The following is a 22,046-nucleotide window of genomic DNA, read 5'->3' as shown; positions in this document are numbered from 1 at the left end:
TTGTATGTCTGGGTCAGCGTGGCTTTCTTTATTAAGTCTTATGAATTTCGTCAAATAAAGGCAAAAATAAAGTTCTACAAAGGTAACAGTTAGTTTAACATTTGATTCATACCTGATCTACATGGTGTAAAGCACTAATTCAAAATGACTTGGTAAATATTCAAGTGCATGTATGCCCCTCAATATTCAATCCCAGTATGCCACTAATTTCAATTTTCTAAATTTCTGTTGTCAGGCTGTTCTTTGTTTATTCTTTAGTAATAAACATATCATTTTGTTTTTCTTTTTATGAACTCAACTTCAATCAACACTTGTGTCTTCCGAAGATGGTGGACCTGTTGGCCTTCAGTCTTAATGTATTGTTCCTATTAAAGATGTCATTCAGGATCCAGCTACCGGCATAAAATTTGAGGGCGCTATTGAGCTCTGCCCGCCGAGCATCGTCAGCAGTGCGGGAGTGGGCACCTCGGCCGCTAAGCCCTGGGCCTCGAGCCTCTTACGCTGGCGCCTCTCCTTTGCCGACATGCAGCGATTCAAGAAAGGCATCGTGTTGGGATTGCAGCGGACGCGTCTTCGCAGGGCGGAGACCTTCGGGGGAATGTTGCGGCGGTGCCAGATACTCTCGCGTGCCTTGTAGCAGAGGTCATAGGAAGGTGTCCTGGCCCACATGCATGTGTCGTTTATGAAGGCGCAGTGGCTGTACTTGGTCTCACACTCCTGGGTTTGGTAGTACAGCGAGGCCACGGGGTTGTAGCGACAGCTGCCATCGTTCCATAGAGGTGACTTGTCTAAAGCCAGAGCTTGTTCACGGGCGCGCTCGGGAATGCTGACGATTCCAAAGACGCCTCTTATCTGCCAAAAGATACATTCATCAATCCACATGTTATGTACGGTTACAAATGGTGGCATATGCTTACCTGTGGGTGTGTGGGTGCATATAGTTTCAATAATCATACATTTCACAGTCTAAATGCTGCAGGAATAGCATCATTTCACTATTTGCAATATGATTACATTTCTTTCTATATACTATGATGTATCTGTAATGAACACTGACTTGAGTTAGTAGTGAACAGTCAAAATAAAGGTAAAAACACTTCTATCATATCCGTACATTGAAAAATGTGTCCAAATAGAAAACGTAGATTCCATTCTGAAGATTTAATTAACTGATACTCTGATTCTCATTCAGTTTTCAACAGAAACTAAACAGAATGTATTGTTCATTTGGCATTACTCAGTCTCACTACTTTTCTTAAATGATGACTGATGACATAAATTGGAATATTTTTTAACATCTAGGACAAAAGTCATACTCCTTTATTTTTTTAGAAGAATACTTATTTGTGGCTTTTGTACCTAAAAGTGATCTATCCCTGTATTTTTATCTGTACAAGTGAAACAATTCAGGGTATTCACTTAATAATAAAGATGTTGTATAGTACTTATTGTATTATAAGGATTTGGGTGTTGTTGTTTTTTGGCATTTTTTGGCAACTCATAGTCAATAGACTGCCCAATCAGGGGTAACAATACACCTCAGTCCAACAGGAAGGCAATTAAGACAATGTAGGGATTGAAGAAGATTGGGTAATCACTATTCTTTGGTAGTTATAGGTTCAAGATTTCTGTGTTCATTGGAGAAGAAAGGACTCCTTCAGATTAGTGGTCAATTTACACACAATAAAAGCAAAATAGGGGGTACTGTAGGATCGGACTGACAAAAAAACTCACCCGACAGTTGCAGTTTTGGGCATAGTCTCTCATGAGTCCTGATATCTGTTCATCGCTCAGCTTTTCATATTCAAACCACAGGTCACAATAAGTGATGTAGAACATGTCTCGAACATAGCGACCTGCATGAAAAAGACAAATTTTTTTTTTAGCACATACGTGTATATTTGAGTTTATGATTATTTTTCACTCCTTTTACTTGAACAACTTTTATCATTCACATATTCAGAAGAATATGCTCTTAAATTCAGAAACATGCTTCATCTTGGTCTTCATTGCAATTCCATATATTCTTCTAAACTTACTCAATTTTGTGAACTAAAAAGCAGTCAATGATACTATGAATATGTAAGCATGCAAACAATATCAGTGAAGATTGTGTACTGTACAAAGGGCATCAGCATTATAATTGTGTATGTGGGGCAAGGTAGATTGAACATTTATAATGTTGAGGTATGGATTGAGGAACCAGACCATTGTGTGTCTTCCTTCTGTTTTAAGATACAAGCTTTTTTTTGTGCAATTTTCAGATGAGCCATGAATTCAAGATTTTTGTTATATTAGTATCCATGAGATAGATGACATAGTTCCTACAATTCATACAAAGTTTGCTGTTGTGTTTTTACCGTAGAACAAACATAGGGAAACTACAAGAGATACTGCTTTAGAGATGTTATCATGTTTATATTGCTTGTGTGTGTGCAAGTGCAACTTGGCAAAACATGTTAACTGTATATGCAGTAGATTTATAATTCGTAATTCTGTTGAATGAAGTTTTCAGAAATCCAAAGAAATTACATATGAATTTCCAATATAAATTATAATATGCAAAATGGCCCACATAATCCTCATAATCTTGATGATTGGATAATCTGTGCTAGCAAGCTTTGTTTTGCTTACACTTTACATGAAGGTGGTATTGGGTTGGAAATATAGGTGGTATTTTATATACTGTAAAAATATAAATGTTCAGTCGCATAATTTTTTCTAATTACCCAGGTATGATAAATTCCATATGTGCCACAGAATCAAAGTATAAAACAGTATTGTATGTATTAAGCAAACAAATTGTTTGCATTAGTTTTTGTGCTGGTTCCAGTTTGAACGAAATAACCAAAAATATTCACACCTCAAAAATTTCCACTTTTACAGTTTTTGATAAACCAAAACATCCTTTGGCTAAACTTCTCCAGTCAGAAATCAAAGTATTTACAAGACGTACTTTGTTCCATCCTGACGTGGTCTGAGTCAAATGGAACACATGTACTGAAATTCTCTTACCTGAGATGACGTAAACATCTCCACTCCAGAGCCCCGACACTCCACAGAGACCACCGGCATCAGGCGAATGAACCAGTATCTCCCTCGCATCGCCTACGTAGTCCCTGCCCTTGTACGCATCCAAGACCTCCGTTCGGTACTCAATCAGATACCGGTAGACTGACGACCGGGTTGTGTCGGGATGGACAAATTTACTCCGTTCTAGGATTCTTACTCGGAGGACTGTTGAGAAAGTCACCATTTAATTGCGAAGAGTGAATCCAATGTTTATGTGGAGTTTTATACACATAAAGTCAAGAGTTATTCAGAAAGTGATGAGCATCAATCCAAAAAGGCACAGCTCCTTAACGAGTACTGTACTTTGTTCTCTGCTTGACACTTATATAGTGCTTTCTTTCTCAATTAGCACATTTGCCTGGAAACTAATTATCTCAGAATAGAGATTACCTAATCCATTTGTCCTGAGGCACACGTACTGTGGTGTCAGAAGTTACATTCAGACACATGCCCTAACCTCGAGGTTAGGAAACCTCGAGATTATGCTCTTGCCCCCTAACTACGACGTGCGTCCACACGATGAAGCTAAGCTCCTACCCCTTTGAGTCATATGGAAAACTTTCGCACGATTTCGGGCATTTAGGGTTGACAGACCAGAGTGCACGTAGTCGCCGAGAGCCAACAGCCGAGTGCACTCGAGCATAATATGGGAAGGAGCGGACTCGTCCATTGTACGGGAATCGGGAGAACCGTGCGTGTGCTTACTGGAGGGACAGAATATGTCTTTCAGGACAATAGCAGATCTGTACTACCATTTGCTTTTCGGACTAGTTTAATAGTTGAACATGTATGCATTACGAATAATGTAAAAAGAGAATAGTATGGTCTCTTTAGCTCTGATTTCCTACAACGGCATTTCCATTTCACCATACAAGTTGATCATTCACGAGCACACACACCAACGCGTACAGTATCTACATAATGGGTTCCCTCACCCCTGTTGATTTAATGGGACTGAACCATGGTCTGTTCAAGCACGGCTTGTTGCAACCTCAAGTCATCTCTGCAGAGCAAAATACGCATGATGGTCCTTGAATTTGGCAATATTTAGCTCTGAAAGAAGTGGTAATACACTCTGCAGGATTGTCAGAATATTAATAAAGACTAATCTGTTATAATGTGGACGAAAGACGATTCAAAAGGCATGATATCCAGCGAAAATTGTGAATAACTTGAACTCTCCCGCCTTCGTTTCACAGCACCATCTTACACACACTCGTCCGTTGTCCATAAGCATTAAGGGAATTGTGTACAATGGACAGCACAAAAGCTCGCACGCTTTAGCAAAGTCACAAGCAGTTTTGTAAAACATTCTTTGATTTGACAAGAAAAATGCCCTAATTTCTCTCTGACCAATCAAAGCAAGTTATACATCACTGAAGAGCCCAAACATTCTACTTCATTTTGAAGTGCGAGGGTAAACAATTCCACTAGGCTTCCGTGGTACAGCCTGTGATTTATATGGGCATGTCCGAAAATTATGGCTTATTTTGGGTACTCCGCCATAGACAAACTCAAGATTTGGTGATTTGAAGCAGAATTTCAGGGGAAAAGTGCCCTAATTTCCCCAAACCTATTTTTGGGGAAATACACGGAGTAGAAAGAGGGTACATTCTAGTTTCATTTGGAAGGCGAGGGTTTTGAATTCATAGCCATGTTTTTTGTGCAGAGCTATTTTTGTCCCAAAGGAGGGGGATATGACGCGTCTTTTCACGTGTTATAAGCACCGGTGCTCTCGCTACGGAGCAAATGCGCACAAGTTTTCCATATGCGTTGATTTTGTGTCCACATGGTGCTTAACTACAAGTGGGACACCCCCCCCCCCCCCCCCCCCCCCCCCCCGCGGCTCGTGGTTAGAGCGCTAACCGGAAGATATCTCGTGGCTCTTAACGTCGAGCTAACCTCGAGGTTAGCTAACTACGAGTGCATCTACACGGTCCCTAACTACAAGCTTAACCTTGAGGTTAAGGCGTGTCGTCGTCTGAACGTAACTAGAATCTGCCTGCTAACATACAGTTTGTAAAACAAGGTCAGGTTTGGAGGGATTACTATATTCTGCTTAAAAAAAAGAAAAGGAATCACCTTTAATTTTCAGTTGATTTTGTTTTTAATCAGTTAATAAAAGATAAAATATGAATCGTGCTTGTTTCTTGAAAGAAGTGCAAGGGATGAATTGAGTTCTTGCACAGTAATTTGTGTAGATTTATAAGAAAGTGAACTATGTTGGCCCTAATTCATTACTTTGTACTTAAAACTTCGTAATAATACCATACATTCCTCTGTGATTGCTAGCAGTAGTACCATCCTGCATATTACCTGGCTAGGTAGCATTCAATCCTTTTGATTAAACTTTCAAACTGGTTTTACATCAAAAGTTTACTGGTAAATACATATAAAATATAGAATGACTGCATGCATGTGCCTGGGATATCATTCAAGTCTGATTAGGTAAATGCATGAAGTATGATGTTATGACAGTAGCAATGCAACTGATCATCGGAAACAGTATGCAGTGGATTTATTTATAATTAGCTTGATTTGATTTCTAAGAATCATCAAAAGTGTAAATGTGTCATTGCAACAGTGCACGTTACTGCATTACTATGCACTTTGGAAACTGTAATGAATTTGTACCGATGTATCTTAATCATAAGGACAACCAAGCAATAAGAAAGAAAACAACTCTCGAACAAAAACAACAATATACCGCACTATCATGTGCTGGAAAGGTTGGATGATTCATCAATTTTTTTTTTTTTAAATCAACAACTACAAACTTGTACATTGTACACTAAGCTCTGTGAATTGCTATAGCAAGTGAATCATTTTTTTTGGTACCTCAACTGATTTTATAGACAACAGAAGATTCAAGTAACTATGTAAATGAGAGTTATGAACTTGTCTGTACAAACTTAGAGAAAACTCTGATTGTACAATGTACTGTCAAGTACTCACCGAAATCTGCACCACAAAACTTGGTCTGTGGATGATTAACCAAACAATTGCAGGCATGGCTTTCAGAAATCAGCCCACATAGACACAGCACTGTCAAGAAGGTGAGCAATAGCGCTCTAGATTCCATTCTCCAATTAGCAGCTAATCTCATTAAAGTACGAAAATATCAGAAAAATACAGAGACAGGAAAAAATGGTCTCCTGACAAAATTGTTTTGCTGAAGTGATTATGTCAGAACAGACTTCTAGGTGACTCGCTTAGAGAACCGAATGTTGATAAATGCCTTCATGTAGAGATTGACTTCTTCACAGAGAGCTTTTTTTTTTCTCAAAGTTGTATCCTTTCCTCGAGTTTGAACTTGCTGTTCCCTCCATAGAATGCTGATGAGGCTGTGGCTGTTACTGTCAATTCTGCAACACCATCAAGTCTTATTTATACCTCTAACTTTTTGCCACCGCATGACGGTGTAACCCCCCAGCATTCACAGATTAACCACGCACCGGTCTCTGTCTCAAACACATGGCCCTATAGTGGGGGAGGAGCTACAGTCGCACTCCCATCCAAAGAGGGGGGGAAAAAAGTTTGTGGTTGTGTTAGAAATAACAATTCAGAGCAAAATAAGAGACCATCGATGACGACTGGCAGGTAATGTGGGTATGGAACATGCAGTGGAGGTGTCTGTAGATATGTCTTTAGCAGATTGTCACGGTAACACGTCGTTCCACAGCCAAGGTTAAGGTGCGTACCAGGGAAAGCCCACGCAATTCAGCATAGTGACTTCTGCTGGCACAAGATTTGCCTTACCCGTGTGACTGTGAATTGCTAATGCCAATATTGGCTTTCCTCTTTTTTAATGCTCTAATAGCAATTTTCCCTGGACTGTAGTATTTAATCACTGCGTCTTGTTGGACATCTTACAGGGAATCAAACTATGTAATTAATATTCAGTCATGCAATTAACAGGCAAGCATACACTTCCAATTTCCTTATTCTGTCACATGCATAAATGACTTCACATTTTTTTACCAAGGAAACTTTGTTACTATGGTTCCAGAAACATACCCTTCATTAATTGAATGAAAGCCAAATATTGAAATTTGTAGTTGAAGTAACAAACTCCTAAAGAAAACTGGCTTTAAATTGCTCAAAATGATAAACTTACACATTTTTTTTTTCAAGTGGATAGTAATGTACAGCAAAGGTAGGCCTATGCATGCCCAAGACTTCAGTATACTTCCACATCTCATGAAAGGTATTTCCAGGAAGACACTGACATGTATTTTCAGTTCCTATTGGTCTGTGAAGCCATCGCTGTCTTCGAGTGAAAAGTTCCGGTTGGGAGAGGTCGTGCGCAGTCCAGACTGATACGGTCTTGCTCGTCTCGAAGAGGCGAGGCGAAGATGCGAGTCACACGTCGCGGTTGTGACGTCTGACCCCGTCTGTCACAGCCAGAACATCTCAGTTCGTCAGTCAATCAGGGTCACTGAGACATCCGTTATCCCAAACACACATCACTTCTCTCCCCTCAGAATGCTTAGCCAACAACTTCCGTTGGTAAACAAGTTTCCTTTCTATGTTTTTTTTTCCCCTCTGTGTACAACCTTTTAGGGTGACAAGTCCTCACTGACACTTTCATTATCCATGATCACTTTTACAGTATGTTCTTGAATCAAACATGGAGAAAGTGTTAAGACGCTGATTTTCCTTCAATATTCATTATTGTAACATTCATTAGTGTAGGGATTTGTTCAGGGTTTTTGTTTCGGATAAGTTAGGTTATAGGTCTTTTTGTCTTAGTTTCTTTGTTTCATCCATTTTCAGTGCTTATCAGTCTATCGATCATATAATTTCTTGTATTACGTGTGGGGGGAATGCAGCCTACAAGCTCAGCTTTTTAGCATTCCTCCCCATTTCCAACATTTTCCTATACCTACAAGTTTTCTGTAAATTTATCCTTTACTTTGAATGATGAAATTTATGCACTGTATTCAATTTTTGTAATATATTTATATGTTTCTGTTGGAAATGAAAAATAAATGAATTAATGAATGAATTTTGCGATATTTTTGCCATGCTTCGTGAATGACCCAAAAAAAATGCTGAGAGGTCAGCTTTGCTCCCCATCACAGCTAAAGAATTTTAGTGAAGGTGGATTTTCTTTTTTATTTTGGCTAGTTAATCTCTTTTTTTTTTCTGTTCAGGCTAATTGATCTTTTTTTGAAGAATGTCATCATGGACAATAGAAATTGATACATACATGTATGTGACTCATCACCATATTTTGTCATAAGATACAAGCTGAGAAGCAAACAATAAAAATATAAAGAAGGTGACTATGGTGAACAAAGTAAAATTGAAAAAAAAAAGAAATTGAAAATTTAGAATTGAGACACTTTAAGAATCACTAGTTTTATGATTCTCTGTTGTCTTGTCAAAACTTGTTTTAACTCTTTAAGTCTTCAGATGTTTGATTTCAATTCAAACAGTCTTTTATCCAAGTATTGGAAACTACTGGAAACAGTCTCAAGATTAATCAAAATATGTTCCAGCAAATTTGTGTGTAAAATAAAGAATGGTATTAAACTTAAACACTTCATAATTGTTTCCCTAAAACATGGATGACCCAGATTTTCTGCCTTTCTGCATGAATTTTAACCCATTGCGTTGGTGTGTTCTTGTCTATATCTAAACTTCATACAACTCTTTTTTTAAACCCGTTGAAGATGAGTCCTGAGTATACTCGGGCACGTGTCTATGGGAAATGCATGTTAACGCAAAATCAGTCCGTCCTCAACAGGTTAAAGCTGGGGTAATCTGTTCGCCAATTTTGTGACTGTTTTCTTGTGAGAACCTTGCAAAGAAAGTAAAACAAATAATATATGTGACCCGCTACAACAAAAGGATCCAAAAGTCAGGGGAGGTCGATTTTCTGAAAATGACATTACATTATTCCCTTACTCTTCCACTTTAATTTCATATATAACACAATTCATATAAGATTCAGTAGCGGAGATAACAATGATTTTATGAGAGCATGTCGAGTGGTCTAGGAAATCAGCATTTCAAGAAAACCGCCTTCAAAGTGTCCTACCGACACAATTGTGATCAAGGGGAGGCAAGGCAGTTTTCACCTCTTGAAAATAGAAGGTATGCTCCTAGCAACCTCCGCGATGTTTATTCAAGCATAGTGCCAGCGGTCTGCGCATGACCAATCAGTAACCAGGATGCCACGCACTGACCAAAAAGATCACTCCCTCGTTGCTAGGGCAGAGTCCATCTGCGGCGCTAATTCAAATCTTCAGAATAGTTTCTGTTCCAATGAAAGTCGGAAAATCATGGCCCAGAAAAACGCTAATTTCTTGCCTTTCCTTTTAGCTTAAAAATTTCAGCAGGTGATAGATGAAATGGTAGACTACAAAATTATGCCAAACACAGAAATTTATGGTTTTGAACGATTTTGGTGATATGACTTCAAACTAGATTTGCTCGGCTCAGCCGTCAGCGACTTTCGGATCCTTTTGTCGCAGCAGGTCACATATCATTCGAAATTAGATAATTAAAATCACCAAGAACAGAAACCAATGCTCAGTAGCTTTATTAGGCTTTCATGATGATGGATCTCATTTTAACCCATTGAGGACGAGTCCCGAGTATACTCGGACAGGTGTCTATGGGAAATGCGTGTTGCAGCAAAATCAGTCCTTCCTCAATGGGTTAAAAAAGATAAAAAAGAATGGTGATAGATATCATTGGTGAACACAAACTGCGGCCCGTAAACCCCTTTCAGGATTATTTTGTTATAAGTTTGAACCAAAATCTTGACCTAAAAAGTAAAAGCATGCAAGTAACTTCATCGTCAAACTTTAGGTTAGCCACAGAAATATACCAGGGCCCTGTTGCATAAAACCCTTACCGCTGGACTTACCGCTCCTTTCTAGCGGTAAGTCTTCAAATTAGCGGTAAATTTTATAATCCTTGATGCTGATTGGCTGTGACGCCTAATTTTGACGGTAGTTACCACTGAAATTCAACGGTAAGTTTTGCATATCTCTGAGAGAGAAGCGAATTTGTTCTTAAATTTGCACTTTTTAATAGATAGAAGCTCTTTGCAACTGATTGACAAATTGCCCTACATCGACGTAAATAAGCACTGAATTGATCAGTGTTTTAGTAGTAGCCATGATAAAAAATCATGGGCGTACATACTCGAGCAGGATTCGAACCCACGACCTCCTGATCACCGGTCGTGGGTCGTGGGTTCGAATCCTGCTCGAGTATGTACGCCCATGATTTTTTATCATGGCTACTACTAAAACACTGATCAATTCAGTGCTTATTTACGTCGATGTAGGGCAATTTGTCAATCAGTTGCAATGAAAACATCTCGACGGAAGAACTTCATAAATTTGAATAACAAAAGATAGAAGCTCTTATTAACCCCTTTGAAGACAATATGATTCATTGACACACACACACACACACACACACACACACTGTCCATTGACCTCAATCCAGGTGTGTGCAGGAGCAGTTCCCATACAGTTTACATAGATGACACATCCCAGGTATGTTTGATGGGATTGGAACACTTAATGAGTAGACGGACACATGATCTCATGGTGAATGTCACCAGGAAATGAATGGAAACAGCTCATCATCATCCCAAAAATATGATTCAGAATTTTTCAGACTAAAAAGAAAGAAAGAAAGGGGTTTTTGAAAACAATAATAAGGGGTTAAAGGCATTGCATATGTATGACTTAATGCAAATTAAGTCCCACACCTGAAACAGATATGAAATATTTTGTTGGTTTTCTGTATATATATATATATATATATATATATATATATATATATATATATATATATATATATATATGAAGGGGTTGGTGCAATATAGTGCTAACCCACACTTTTGTCAAAATTGAGTTACATGCATTTTCATAATCATTATCCTTCACTCTAACCTCCGTGAAAATATCATATTTGAATTCAACCAATAAGATGGTAAAAAATGCATGCATTCATGTTTTATTAATGCACAATGTATGTACTTTCCAAAGATTCAACAGCGATTATCTCAAAATGACTATTGTGTGGGTTAGCACTATATTGCACCGACCCCTTCATATATATATATATATATATATATATATATATATATATATATATATATATATATATATATATACATACATATGTATGTATTTTTTTTGGGGGGGGCAGGCAAATTTACCTGATTTCGTGTATTAAAGCATCAGTGTGTTATTCAAAAGGGTTGTACAAAGCAGCGAAAATACTGTTTCACATCACAGATCTTGAACATAAATATTTCAGGCATGAAATAATAATGAAACCAATATCACACAATCATGTAAACTTTTAAATGTCTTAAGATGTTCTTCAGGGTATGCCTTGATTAAGCATTTCATATTTTGCAAAGTAAATGCCCACAGCAGGAAACTGTCATATTTCTCATGAAACCAAAACCTTTTCAGATAGACAGCCAGGCTATTTTCATGCAGCAGACGCTTGAGCCAAGCTCACAAGTATGCAAAATCTGGCAGTATTTGAAACTTGAATCAGGACTCTGTGTCAATTTGCCTGGCAATTATCACCCAAGCATTGCCCTTTCATCGTTACAGTATGAATGGAAATCTCAAACATTGTGATTTGAATGCTGTGGGTAATACTTCGTAATGAAAAGGGGGTTTGATGTTGAATGTAACTCTCTTGACCTTGGGGTGAAAACACATCTCTGAGTCACTGAACAAGTAGCTGGAATACAAGGACTCATCCAAGGCAGAGTTCAAATAAAACAAGTGCACACAGTGGGAAACATCCATTTGCCTGTTTAACTGGAAATCAAACATGGAATAACTCAGTTTACTGTATGTATTCTTTGTTTTTCTCTCATTTTTCTAACTGTCCACACTTTGCTACAAGGAAAATACCTCTAAGAATGTGACTTTTAATGCTTAGCCTGAAGTGTTGGATTTTTATTTTGCTGCAGGAATATTTCATGCTGATTTAAAAAGTCAGGTTGTTCAATGAATCTGTTTCAAAATCTTAAAGAATACATAAGGTGAGTTATGAAAGCATATTTCTTTCTGATTTTTATTTATGTGTGCGGTTCTGTTTTGGGAGATTTATTTCATATTTTTTGCTGTTTTGCTGAACATGTAGGTTGATGGACAAGTAATGATCTCAACAACTAAAGTTTGCTGAAGAGAACGCTCTTCTCAATTCTTGTTTATTCTTCTTCTTTTTTCTATTCATGATACCCACTTGCAAGATTTCTGTGGCTTTCCTGTTGGAAGAGGGTGCATGAATATTGATAAAGATATTTGAACATTTACATTCAAATATGAGAGTGGGGTTTCAGGGGATAACATACCTAAGTGGTTCCTAATTGGTCAAGCTCAAAACCATCACAATCTGAAAAAATGTTATTCAGTTTTGCTATTTCTTGTCCTGTTGTATTACTGCCACCCCTATCCTTTAAGGGGAAGAATAAACAATTTAAATGTTTTAAAACAAGTGATCAAAAAACAAAGAAATTAAACAAATACGGAAACCTCGCATTCTGCCCATTTGGCATTTGCTTACACCCTGTGAATTCAGTTAGTGTTGTTGACCTTTATTTGCTGATGTGACAAGTTACATGTGCAGGAATGGATATAATGCTCAATAAACTCAATTTAAAGGCATACATCCACCACCACCACCACAAAAACAATAAACACACAAACAAAAACAAAACGAAACAAACAAAGCTCATATTTTCCGTACAGTAAGGTCTACTAGATTGTTCTTTTAAGGGTGATACAATGTTATTTTTGGGTTATTTCCTATCATATCAAAAATGAAATTATGTGGAGTAATTTTTAAGAAAGTTACATTAAATCACTGCATGATAAGAACAACATTAATGGTAATAGTGTGGTAATGATAAATATAACCATGACAGAATAATTACCAAGAAAAATGTTGTGATAAGTGATTAGATGCAACCAGATGATTCTTTGTTTATGTAATGATAGTAGAATTGACATTGCAGTAATTATGAGATATGATAAACTCTTATCTCTGTTGTTCCTACTGAAAATGAAATGTGATGATTATAATAATGGTGATAACAGTTCAATAAGTATTCAAGACGGAGGCAGACTTAATTGGAAGAAGAAGAAGAAGAAGAAGAAGAAGAAGAAGAAGAAGACAGTGTAGTGTCATCCATTAATTCCGGTCCTCCATAATGTTGTCATTACAGGGTATCTTTTTCACATTATGAAATAGTTTAAGAGTGAATGTTGATTTTGAACAGTCTGATCTACACTCTGTTATTTCAAACCATGCATTGCATAGTCATCCATCTTGTCCTACTATTCTGACGAACAATCATACTTGCATATGAGTAAAACAATGTGAATGTTTGCTAAGCAGTTGAAATGGTAAGTATATAAAAATAGAATTTAAAAAAAATTGAAAGAGGCTGTTAACCCGCTGAGGACGAGTCCCAAGTATACTCAGGCAAGTGTCTGTGGGAAATATGTGTTGTAGCAAAATCAGTCCGTCCTCATGGGTTAAGTTTCAGTAGAAGACACATCTGCATATTTTCTGCAAAGTTAAGAGAATTTCATAATTACTGAAAAATAGTCAAATCAAAACCAAATGATACCTCATTACATATAAGAAATAAAAGAAATATGTGACAATGTCTGCATTCATGGTATGCATCTTTAAGTCAATGATTTAAGCTGTTGGCTCAACCTGCTGCTAGAAATACTTTTTGACCAATAACGTCTGGAGGCTGTTTCCTAGCATTGCCTCAGAAACCACCCCCTCATCGAGAGAAGCACACGCATTGGGCGTCTCGCGACTTCTGACGTTGACGGAGCCAGTGACTGTCACGATATGCCAAGGTCTCTGTCATTGTCATTCAAACCAACCAGCCACTTTTTGTTCAGCTAAAGACATAAACAGTTATCTACGTAGTCCCCGACCCGAAGGTCAGTGTCATGAACATTTCCGTCACACAGACACACACTCAACACAAAAATGCCAATGACCTCCAGAGCCACTCCTCCTATTTAACCCCACCTTTTATCTGGCACGCCTGTGTGCCAAGTAGTGAAGGACATTTTTGTGGTCAAAGACAAGGTGTAGGTATAGGAATATATTATGTGTATCATTCTAGACTTTTGTTTAAAGAATCTCTTTGATACCACTTAACACTCTCTGCTAGAGTAATTTCCTTTCAACTTTTGTCACGTACACATCACACCAGTCTGGTTACAAACATTTAATTTCCATGTTGTTAAAATGAAAGTGGTTGTGGTGTCACCTGCATCCTGATGAGATATCCACCTTCTTTTCTTCTTATCGACACAAAAAGAAATCTGAATTCCTGAGCTTCTCCTTTTCCAGTGGGTTTTTTTTCCAAAAACTGTTATTAACCTTCAAGTTTTCTTGGTCTTACTTTTGGTGAAGTGTTGTTGTATGGAAAGTTTTTATTCTTACTTCTAGGTTGTTGCTATTGTAATGTCTTTTCTGGTATTCAGAGGTAATGATAGATTATGTCTTCTAATATTGCATTGAATCATTGATAACTATATGATATTGGTTTCAGTTGCCCTTTTTGAAAGTATTTGCTGAAGTTGTTCTTTCATTGTTTGTTTGTTTTTTTCCATTCATTGATTTCATCTTTGTAAAAAGAAGGCGTCGATGTAAGGGCTTATATATTAGAATTCTGCAACAAATTGATGATTAAAAAAGATCAAAGTTTGATAACATCGTGATGCAAATGAATTGATTATGGGCATCACCACGATAAAAAGACTTCAATGTATGTGATATGTGTGTGTGTGTGTGCATGTGTGTGTTTCTTGTAATGGTCACGTTTTAGACCAAATAATGCCATCAGAAAGATATGGAATCCGCAGACATGTCATTTCGATTAGAATATCAATGACTTTCTCCCCCCTTTTCCTTTTTCCCTTCTGTCCCCCCCCCCCCTCCTTATTTATTTTATTTGTTTATTTATTCATGTTTTCTTTAAAAAGAATACAGGTTAGGCACATTTCCCCCCCCCCTTGTTTTTTATGTATTGTACATTACATTTTTCTTCAATCGGTTTACAAGGACAATTAGTCTTGCAGTATAACCTCTCAAAGTCCGTCCTCATGGGTTAAGTTTCAGTAGAAGACACATCTGCATATTTTCTGCAAAGTTAAGAGAATTTCATAATTACTGAAAAATAGTCAAATCAAAACCAAATGATACCTCATTACATATAAGAAATAAAAGAAATATGTGACAATGTCTGCATTCATGGTATGCATCTTTAAGTCAATGATTTAAGCTGTTGGCTCAACCTGCTGCTAGAAATACTTTTTGACCAATAACGTCTGGAGGCTGTTTCCTAGCATTGCCTCAGAAACCACCCCCTCATCGAGAGAAGCACACGCATTGGGCGTCTCGCGACTTCTGACGTTGACGGAGCCAGTGACTGTCACGATATGCCAAGGTCTCTGTCATTGTCATTCAAACCAACCAGCCACTTTTTGTTCAGCTAAAGACATAAACAGTTATCTACGTAGTCCCCGACCCGAAGGTCAGTGTCATGAACATTTCCGTCACACAGACACACACTCAACACAAAAATGCCAATGACCTCCAGAGCCACTCCTCCTATTTAACCCCACCTTTTATCTGGCACGCCTGTGTGCCAAGTAGTGAAGGACATTTTTGTGGTCAAAGACAAGGTGTAGGTATAGGAATATATTATGTGTATCATTCTAGACTTTTGTTTAAAGAATCTTTTTGATACCACTTAACACTCTCTGCTAGAGTAATTTCCTTTCAACTTTTGTCACGTACACATCACACCAGTCTGGTTACAAACATTTAATTTCCATGTTGTTAAAATGAAAGTGGTTGTGGTGTCACCTCCATCCTGATGAGATATCCACCTTCTTTTCTTCTTATCGACACAAAAAGAAATCTGAATTCCTGAGCTTCTCCTTTTCCAGTGTTTTTTTTTTTCCAAAAACTGTAATCAACCTTCAAGTTTTCTTGGTCTTACTTTTGGTGAAGTGTTGCTGTATGGAAAGTTTTTATTCTTACTTCTAGGTTGTTGCTGTTGTAATGTCTTTTCTGGTATTCAGAGGTAATGATAGATTATGTCTTCTAATATTGCATTGAATCATTGATAACTATATGATATTGGTTTCAGTTGCCCTTTTTGAAAGTATTTGCTGAAGTTGTTCTTTCATTGTTTGTTTGTTTTTTCCCATTCATTGATGTCATCTTTGTAAAAAGAAGGCGACGATGTAAGGGCTTATATATTAGAATTCTGCAACAAATTGATGATTAAAAAAGATCAAAGTTTGATAACGTCGTAATGCAAATGAATTGATTATGGGCATCACCATGATAAAAAGACTTCAATGTATGTGATATGTGTGTGTGTGTGTGCATGTGTGTGTTTCTTGTAATGGTCACGTTTTAGACCAAATAATGCCATCAGAAAGATATGGAATCCGCAGACATGTCATTTCGATTAGAATATCAATGACTTTCTCCCCCCTTTTCCTTTTTTCCCTTCTGTCCCCCCCCCCCTCCTTATTTATTTTATTTGTTTATTTATTCATGTTTTCTTTAAAAAGAATACAGGTTAGGCACATTTCCCCCCCCCCCCACTTGTTTTTTATGTATTGTACATTACATTTTTCTTCAATCGGTTTACAAGGACAATTAGTCTTGCAGTATAACCTCTCAAGGTCAATATCATTTGCAGATGTCTGCTTGTTATAATGATCTCTTTCATGACAGTTGATATCAGGTGATATCACTTACAGTTTTGAGTACGCTCGAAATAAAAGTGTGTAGCACTGTGGTCTATCATTTGACCTGGGTCAAGTGATAGACCACAGTGCAACGCACTTTTAGTGTCAGTGAGACGCGCCAGCCTACGTCTAAGTATGACTCGTATGTTTACCGTACTGTGCGTGTACGTAGTCTAGTTGCCTTGCCCGTAGATCGTGTTCAGCGTTTTTAGCAACTTATATAATTGGTAAGTGAATGTAGCCTAAGACCCCAAGGATACCTATAGGCCCACCTACCTAGGATAGGTCTAGACTCTTCGACTCTCGCTAGACATAATGTTAGATCTGCAGTTAGTGTTTTTGGACTTGGAGTCTAGTCTAACTGTCTAACTAGATCTAGCTATGTTGTTGCATCCCCCTCCCCCTCTCGTCTTGTTCCCGACAGTTTAAAGTGATTTCACATGTGGAATTGAATGGGAATTTAGATGTGGAATATAAAGCAAATAATCAACTCTTAGTTTCAGGCTTTAGTTACGTTCAGACGGGAGCCCTTAACCTCGAAGTTAGGAAACTTCGAGGTTAGAGCTTGTAGTCAGGGACCGTGAAGACGCACTCGTAGTTAGCAAACCTCGAGGTTTGCTCGAAGTTTCGAGCTACGAGAAATCTTATGGTTAGCGCTCTAACCACGAGCCGCGGGGGGTCCCCACTCGTAGTTAAGCACCGTGTGGACACAAAACACAACGAACTCGAAGTTAAGAGTGACCTCGCCGTAAACTCCGGCCCCCACAATTTCCCTCTGCTTCCGGGTCAACCTCCCAAACGTACACCACAAATACACCACACGTGAAAAACCTATGACGCATGACACAACAACATCATCTTTTCTTCCCATGCGCTTGATCTCTGAAACTGACCACGTCGAACTCGCTATCAAACTGTATTCTATATTGTTCTCCGACGCTAAAAAAATGTTTTCGACGAATATCTTCATAAAGGCATAAAGTCATCAGTGCAGTGCTATCTCTGCATACCATGACAGAGAAAAAGAGTACCCGTAAGCGAGTCCGACAGGGTTCGACTATTAAAGAATAAATAGACGCCTTGATAGCAGTGTGGGCTGAAGCTTCCGGTTTTGTGGTTTTAACATCGAGTGGGACCCACTCGTAGTTACGGGGGGGCAGAAGCTTAACCTCGAAGTTTCGTAACCTCGAGGTTAAGATTCGTCGTGTGGACACACGTCGTAGTTAGGGGGCAAGAGCGAAACCTCGAGGTTTCCTAACCTCGAGGTTAGGGCCTGCCGTCTGAACGTAACTAATGAGACAAACTATCACTTCCTCGGCGATCTGAATGTGTATGATATCTTTCCTCAGCTGCGCTTCGGAAAGATAGCTACATCCAGATCGCCTCAAAAGTGATAGTTTGTCCCATCACCTTCACCAGCGTTGATTATTTGCTTAATATCTGTAACTGCCTTTGTGAATTTGGAATGGGAAGATCAAAGATGGCATCTATGAAAGAATGCACCTTTAGACCATGACAGGCAATCAATCAATCACACTCATTAGGCTGGATGAAAACAAAAGTGAAAGTCAGCTACACCGGATGAACATCACCTTGCTTATTTACCTTGTCATAATTTTTTGGGCCCCCTATCACTTGCCTCAGGCACCATCTGCCATTATTCATTTCAGCTGCATTTCAGTAGATGTAGTTATCACTACTTCATACATTCTCAATTTCACGGGTATAGTGAGCTGCTTCCACTGCTCATTTCATGCGAGCAGGGAGGTGCTCCCTGATCAAAGACTAAGTTGGAAATGTAAGTAATGAAACTTTGTGGTGAGACACAACTGCTGAATAAGGCACAAAACAACCCCCCCCCCAAAAAAAAAAAAGAAGAAAGAAAGAAAGAAAGAAAAAGCAATGCTTGGGGTGTTAGTCCTAATTGACAAGCAGGATTAAACCTCACATATTTTTGTGGTTTCATTTTCCTTGGTCTAGGAAAGACTTTCCCCAACCTATTTCCACTCTCTGTGGCAGTGTCATGCCTTTGCATTTAATGTATAGAATGAAATACTGTAAAACAAGGAATGTTTTAATTTCACGAGTGCGAAATTAAAATGCATGCGAAAGTTCTTTTCTACATTATATGCATTGAATGCCAGTGGCAGTTCGTGAAAATTTCATGCCGCTAAAAAGGCCGTCGGCTCTAATTCCCGAAAAATTCATGCCGCGAATATATCATGTTTTACAGTAATGCAAAATGAGAAGTTAAGGGCATTCAAAATTTTACATAAAATGTACATCTCCTTTCATAACAAGATCATACATACTGGAAATAATGATGGAATTTTTTTTTTTTGTTTCTAATCATTTTCTTGTTCATTCTAGTATCATTGTTTTCATTTTACCAGCAATTAAATGGCACTACAGATTTGTCTAAGTTGGTAAAGAGGCTACCAATCAAGACATAATACGTATATTTAATGAACTTTCATAATATTCATTGTAGCCCTAGCTTTCTATAATCTGTTCTTAATACAGTAGAAATGAAGTAGACATTGCATATTTTCATAAAATAGCAAAAATGATTTTCCATTAATATTGATGCATAATCAGCTATGTTAAGTGTCTATGTTGCTTTTTCGAATATTATTTGATTTCTTAGCACAATGATTGATTACTGACATACACTGTCCATAAGTTTGATAACCCCCAGTACCCCCCCCCCCCCCACACACACACACACAGAATAGGTAATAACTACATTGGTGGATTGATGGTTGGAAATAAACTCTGAAACTTAATGTGGGTGATTTAACCCGTTGAGGACGGTTTGATTTTGCTACAACACGCATATCCCATAAACGCTTGCCCGATTATACTCGGGACTCGTCCTCAACGAGTTAACATCAAAGGCATGAGCGGTATGAACATGTGTTTTGTAAACTGTTGTTGTTGAAGAATAGTCGCTTGCTTGAGAATGTTATTTTGGCCAGTCCGGGTAATAAGAGGAAACAGAAGGAAATTGGATTTCACATTAGAGCAGGATTACAAGAATAAAAGAGCAGAGGGGATGCAAAAGTCAAGGAGAAAGACTCTTAAAGGTATGATAGCCCTTTTGGAGTATGGTTGATTCTGTACAAACTTTATTGAGATCTATTAATCTGATATGCAATTGATTAAGCTTGTCTGGGATTCTCATAAAATGGGTGACCAAATGACAAACAAAAATCATGTGTAGGGCTCCCTCTAAAGTCACTTGTTACCAGTCATGGTTGTACACAAACGTAGTCCCCTACTTTGTGAAGGAAATGAGTAGTGGCAGTATTGGCACAATGTACGTATTTTTTCACCTAATTCTTCTTTTTGTAATTTGACTTTAAATATTTTGATTTATTCATTAATCAATTTGTTGTTTTATCATCTCCAACAGAAACATGCAAATACAAAGTTTATGGATAATGATAATTGCTTATATCAACATCATAAATGTACAATAAATAAAATTTGTACTGTAATTATGCAATTGATAACGAAGGTAAAAAAGAAAAAAAAACATGTTGTTTGTCAGTGAACAGTAACATTAATTGATGGACACAAAATTATAAAATGATAGCATATGTAATCATTCTGGCAGGATTCGATTATCCAATTCAGAGTGTTTTCAGGTTGGATTTGTACATCAATATTATAACTTCTGTGAGATGATTTAGGGTTGCCTGACCTAGCACCGATACATGCATGTTCAATGATAATAAGTCAGATACCCATTGGATTAATGTTGAAGATTATCCATTTTGGTGAACAAATCGGTGAAATGAATTAATGAATTCTGTAATTCAATTCCAGGGTGTTGTATGCAAGTAAAACAAAAATGAACAAATAGATTTTTTTTTTTTTTTGTTAAATCATTAATGACTTTACTAATGAAAATGCTAGTCTGTTTGTGTGAATTTACTATCATTAACATGTGGCAGCTGAAGCAGATAAATGCTGTCGAGCAAGCTATCATGGGGATAACATAGCTTTGAATTCCCTCCAGAGAACTTGGCAGTGAGGATATTGCAAGTACATTGCCTAAGGACATTATCCACTACTGCTTTCAATGGATATCACGATTAGAATTCTTTGATCTTATCCAAGGTGTATTCAGAATGCCTTGATATACTTTATTGAGAATCACAACTACTAACTTTACAGCTGCTTATATACTACAAAAAGTGTAAAATTCTCCTGAGTGGTGAGGATCTCTTTCACTCAAATAACTACACAAAAAGTCAACATTTCGGTATACTCTACTCTATTTGTAGCTGCAGATTGAAAATAAACAAATAAACAGTCACTTTTTATATATGTTTGTTTATAATTACTTGGTACATATGTATGTTCTGACCATAACTTTCTGAAAGCCTGTAGGCCTACTCTCCTAAGCAGTACTGTCTTCAACTTATGATAGTGATCATGTTCTGTCCCCTGCATTTAAAACTCTTTTATTTCTCTAGGGACTGGTTGTGATCAGTTGATGAATCACATCATCAAAGAAAGGAAATTGTCTGAATGTGATTTTGTCAATCAAAATGAGAGAAAGTTTCCTTGTTATCCCAGGAGTTGTAAACCTGTGTGGAAATTTGATTTATGAGTGTAGGGAGGACTTGGCATTTATGTAGGCAAGCAGTGAGACAGGATTGTTTCACTTTGTCATGCCTTGTCTCTCCCCAAGACAATGTTTCCCCTCTTCAGAACTTCCTTTTATTTTCACTTTCAACCATATTTGCATCTGAGCAGAAATTAAAAAAATTTGATATCATAGTAACTTCTTGTCCGAATTTCAGAGTCAAAATATGTTGTAATTAATTTGTTGAGGATGAGTCCCGAGTATACTCTAGCAAGTGTCTATGGGAAATGTGTGTTGTAGCAAAATCAGTCTATCCTCAACGGGTTAAGCATTGTACATGATGCTGTAAATGGACCACCTGCATTAAGATTCTTAGACTTTTGTATGGTTAACCAGGGCTGCACACTTACCCATTTTTTCTACTGGTCCAACAGTACTGGGCCGACCTGTCTTTCAGACCAGGATGTACCCAGTTTTTCGATTTTTAATTTGTCCATTCCTGAAAAAGTTACTGGTCCAACAGTGATTTTTACTGGTCCTGGACCGTTGGACCAGTGCCAGTGTGCAGCATTGGC

The 22,046-nt window shown here is 37.7% G+C and overlaps 1 protein-coding gene across 1 annotated transcript; it reads right to left on the bottom strand.

The window, feature by feature from the left end:
• Window positions 1-239: 239 nt before the first annotated feature.
• Window positions 240-6,154, bottom strand: LOC139716643 (tissue inhibitor of metalloproteinase-like). The gene is made up of 4 exons (XM_071628170.1): window positions 6,028-6,154; window positions 3,016-3,237; window positions 1,735-1,856; window positions 240-852 (listed from the first exon to the last, which is right to left on the bottom strand). The coding sequence occupies exons 1-4, from the start codon at window positions 6,152-6,154 to the stop codon at window positions 382-384; spliced, it is 942 nt and encodes a 313-aa protein (XP_071484271.1). The 3' UTR covers window positions 240-381.
• Window positions 6,155-22,046: the final 15,892 nt, after the last annotated feature.

Source organism: Diadema antillarum, unplaced genomic scaffold (assembly GCF_040938485.1).
Source record: "Diadema antillarum isolate AM-2024a unplaced genomic scaffold, OU_Dant_1.0 scf00000068, whole genome shotgun sequence".
Classification (NCBI taxonomy): Eukaryota; Metazoa; Echinodermata; class Echinoidea; order Diadematoida; family Diadematidae; genus Diadema; species Diadema antillarum.
This window is presented reverse-complemented; position numbering and strand designations above follow the sequence as displayed.

Bases quoted from the DNA above. Each gene is read 5' to 3' on its own strand.
- LOC139716643 (XM_071628170.1), bottom strand. From the start codon at position 6,154: ATGGAATCTAGAGCGCTATTGCTCACCTTCTTGACAGTGCTGTGTCTA. The intron at 3,238-6,027 runs GTGAGTACTTGA...CTTTCTCAACAG, and splicing joins GTTTTGTGGTGCAGATTTCG to TCCTCCGAGTAAGAATCCTA. The intron at 1,857-3,015 runs GTAAGAGAATTT...TTTTTCATGCAG, and splicing joins AGATGTTTACGTCATCTCAG to GTCGCTATGTTCGAGACATG.